Raw genomic sequence first — 3,696 nt, forward strand, 5'->3', positions numbered from 1 at the left:
CACGATCTCACACTCGCCGCCGCCCATAAAAAACGGCAGCCGCAAAGAAGGCGGCGGTGGCAGCGACTGTTGTGCGCAGCCCGAAGAAACACCCACACGCACCCGCACGGAGAGTCCGCAGTGTGGGACGCCTCCCGCATAAATCAAACAACAAAAAACAAATTCATAAGCACCTCGCTTACCGTCTCCCCCGCCCAGCCCCTTCAAACCCCGCCAGCGGCAACACGCAGTGCGCATGCCGGGCAGGACCTCCCATCACAGCCCCCACAAACTCCCCAACGCCCCCCACCTCCCTCAGCGCAACGCTGCAGGAGTGGGGCGTAACATTTTAAAAAAAGCGTCAAAAAAGCCCTGCGGAATAAGAGCGGCAGCCCCCTTTCCTGCTGCTTCGTTCGGCTCACAAGCGAGGAAGACGCCAGCGCAGCCGTAGCCTCAGACTGCTCGGTCAGTGCGTGCAGCCCGAACAAAACGGAACAGGCACATGCGCCCAGGACGGCAACCCAACAAAAGAGAGGCGCCAACGGCGTTTGCTCGAGGCTCTCAGCGGCGCATGCGGCACCCCCCATTGGAGCACAGACGAACCAAAAACGATGGCACCCAAAAAAAAAAGAGAAAAACACCACGCCAAGGCGCAAAAGCAATCACAAAAATTCGGTTTGCCCCCGACTTCTGGGCTGTGGTGGCCGCCGCAATTGCCTTCCTGCCGGTGAGCCCACTCAGCATGCAAAACTTACCCTCTCGACCAAACTCTCTGCAGCAACCAACTGGGAACAGCGAGGAGATATCACCAATGGAATACTGCCGGCGTACACCCACAAGGCGCCATCATTCCCCACACAATTTCTCTCGCAACCACAACAAAAACAAAAAAAAAGGTGCTGCTGTGGTAGCGCTGGCCATAATAATCATTTGGCGCACGGCAGACCGAGGCCCTAAGTACGCCTCCTACCCACACAAAATAGCAAATGATATAAATTATTTCCCTAAAATATTTCACAAAAAATACGAACCCCCACGCTCCTTCCAAATGCCTCAATTTTCCATCGTGTCCTTCTATTGTTGCCGTCTTAAAACATTTTCGACATCTGCAACATTTTCAGCTGTTACCGCCACCTGGTACTCACGTAGCTTTTCTTCCCAGAACTTTTGTACCCTTCTGTTTTCCTTGCCGCTCAGCTTCGCGGAGTTGTCGCACTTCTGCCACGTGTCTATCGGCGTGCCGCCGCCATGCCGCACGTAAATAACCTCCCACGACAAGCATTGAGCAAAAGTGTCCTGGCCGTTAAAATAACTCACCAGACACTCACTGAACTGCCTCACCGCGCTGGTGTCGGTGTGATGCCCACCCGTCTTAGTTTTCTGCAATCCAGCCATCGCCCTTCGCGCATGTGAGTCAACAACAAAAAAAAACGCCCAGCAGCGGAAACATTTTGCTCCTCAGCACGTACAGCACCCCGTAAGTTCACATCCATCCTCACAGTTTCAGTGCTCCTCGGTTCCAACTTCACCGCCACCTTGGGATGTAACTCAGGCTGGCGTTGCAAAAGGCAGCGCCTTGCAGAGCGAGCTGTTGCTGGGCTCAGCTCCACCAGTTTATCCACGAGTGTCTCGACAAAAACACGCTCCGCAAACGCCTTCAAAGAATACTTTTCCAGAAACGGTGACATAATGTTGCCCCCACAACTCCAATGTTAGAAAATAAAACTCCTTCTTCATTGTCGCCTGCAAGTGGTCCGCTGCTATCCACCCGATGCAATCGCTTATCATTGCGCATAGGAAGAACTCGCCACAACTGGACCGTTTTCGGACAATTTTCACAAGTGCACAAATCAGATGGTCACAACACCCAATTCTCAAACCTCCGTAAGCAAAGTACTCTTCAGCATGCGAAGCCCTGAGTCCTTGTAAGTAATCAACAAGCGATCAGACGGCGCACCAGATACGCATCCGCATCAAAGATCCAACGTAGAATTGGTCCAACGTCATCCATGCGTTGTTGCACCCTTCTTCTCCAGCACTCATCTTGCTCCTCTGCAGGCTGATGACACATCCTCCACGCACACATCGCCTTCACCTCAAGCTCCTCAGGGCAATTCATGATGATGCGCATGGCACACGCGCGTTCCTCCCATGATGAGAAGTTATTTTCGTGCGGGGGTGACACAACAATCATGCTCCATAAATGGGGGGAGGGCAAAAAAACTTCTGATGGTGCGTGGAACCACTCTGCAGCCTCGTAGATAGCACACCCTTTCATTCCATTCCTGACCAAATGTATTATAGCCCCCCTAATAATAAGCTCGCCCTCGTATTGTGCCACCGTTTGTGTGGTCTTCTCAAACATGTATGCCAAAATTCTTCCAACGCAGTACACAACCACATGCATTTTTCCAGCGTCGTAGTGCAGCAGCTGGCAGAGGAGGTAGGAGCCAGCCGCCATCGACTTCCCTACCCCGGGGGTTCCACTCAAAAGACGACGTATTATGCTAGGCGTTTCCGGATATTTAGTGCTGAAACATGCTGTCAAATCTCATGGATTTATCTTTCACACCCGCTGCGCCTCAACGTTAATGTAACAGTCGGCAATATATTCCTCTTGTAACAGCGAGAACGGCCATCATTTTTCAGAGGAAAGGGCCATGAGTCGTGGGGGTGCTGGGCGGAATTGCCCCTCACCACCCACCGGGGAAAAAAAGCACGACTCCTTCGTGTAATTCCATAACACTTCCGGCCATTGGCCCTCTTCCGCCTCCATTCGCACCACCATGTTGTTCTCTTCGCCCTCGGGAAATCCCACGACGCAACTCCACTTCGCGTTAAACACGGATTCGTAGAGTCCCTCCAGCAACGGTCGTCGGCCCCTTTCCTCCTCTTCGTGCTCTCTTCCTTCCACCCTTCGGGGCTACGGTGCGAGTTGTTGCCTGTTGCCATCAAACCTCAACCTCGTCTGCTGCCCTCCTCCCTGTCAAACATTAGTTGCAGGGGGCTCCTCGGTGCCGTGGCATTCTTCCTCGCAGCTCTCAGACATGTTTTCCTTCATTAATTTTGTTTTCCTTCGTAGTGGTTAAGTTAACGTGAGTTGAACTGTGGGCGAACACCAACTACCAGACAAAAGGGGGAATGAAAGAAAAAGGTAAAATACGCACAGACGCAGCTCTACGCAGCCGCAACGAAAAAAAGAGAGAGGGCCACCCACAAGGTACGCGGCACACAGACCTCACACACACACACACGCACAGGCACCCCCAATCCCGCACACGACGCAACAGCGATGCATCACGGCACCCTCCCACACATTTGCTCTGGTTGTTTTAGATCTCCCTCGACAATCCGTGTGAATTGCAGGGCACACAACAACTGCAACAAGCTTTTCCCCGCTTCTCGTATTGCACTTGACATTCGGATCCCCACAGCTCTGTGTGTGTGCGTAGTCACACGCAAATATCACCCACTCACAGTGAAATTGACTGCCTCGTCGCGGTGGCATTTTGCGCTGCAATTCGCTGAGGTACGAAGGAGCAGAGCACCCGCCGCCTGTTCGTTCACCCGCGAGAAGGAAAATAGACGCCACCGCATTGCCCCCGCGACGCAAATATACGCTGTGCCCAACACGCGGCGCGGTGCACGTGAATTCCGCGAGGAAACTGTTTGCCACATGACTGGGCTGCACGGGGCNCAGCCTGCGAAGGCAGCAGC

At 53.2% G+C, this 3,696-nt stretch overlaps 4 protein-coding genes across 4 annotated transcripts in view; all 4 read right to left on the reverse strand.

Annotated features, from left to right (window-relative positions):
• Positions 1-203: 203 nt before the first annotated feature.
• Positions 204-566, reverse strand: TraAM80_08342 (uncharacterized protein; the record flags this gene model as incomplete). The annotated part of the gene is made up of 1 exon (XM_029385094.1): positions 204-566. The coding sequence occupies one exon, from the start codon at positions 564-566 to the stop codon at positions 204-206; it is 363 nt and encodes a 120-aa protein (XP_029235050.1).
• Positions 567-1,316: 750 nt separating this feature from the next.
• On the reverse strand, positions 1,317-1,667 carry TraAM80_08343 (retrotransposon hot spot (RHS) protein; the record flags this gene model as incomplete). Its single annotated transcript, XM_029385095.1, has 1 exon — positions 1,317-1,667. The coding sequence occupies one exon, from the start codon at positions 1,665-1,667 to the stop codon at positions 1,317-1,319; it is 351 nt and encodes a 116-aa protein (XP_029235051.1).
• A 245-nt stretch (positions 1,668-1,912) lies between these two features.
• TraAM80_08344 (retrotransposon hot spot (RHS) protein) lies at positions 1,913-2,440 on the reverse strand (the record flags this gene model as incomplete). The annotated part of the gene is made up of 1 exon (XM_029385096.1): positions 1,913-2,440. One exon carries the CDS (start codon positions 2,438-2,440, stop codon positions 1,913-1,915), a length of 528 nt encoding a protein of 175 aa, XP_029235052.1.
• A 777-nt stretch (positions 2,441-3,217) lies between these two features.
• The window catches only part of TraAM80_08345 (uncharacterized protein), a gene marked incomplete at both ends in the record, with an annotated part of 531 nt that continues 52 nt past the window's right edge, over positions 3,218-3,696 (reverse strand). Inside the window, one exon of the mRNA XM_029385097.1 lies at positions 3,218-3,696. This exon is cut by the window's right edge and continues 52 nt beyond it. Coding sequence (XP_029235053.1) covers positions 3,218-3,696 — 479 coding nt within the window.

This window comes from Trypanosoma rangeli (genome assembly GCF_003719475.1).
Source record: "Trypanosoma rangeli strain AM80 chromosome Unknown Tra_15.4_contig_00403, whole genome shotgun sequence".
Taxonomy (NCBI): Eukaryota; Euglenozoa; class Kinetoplastea; order Trypanosomatida; family Trypanosomatidae; genus Trypanosoma; species Trypanosoma rangeli.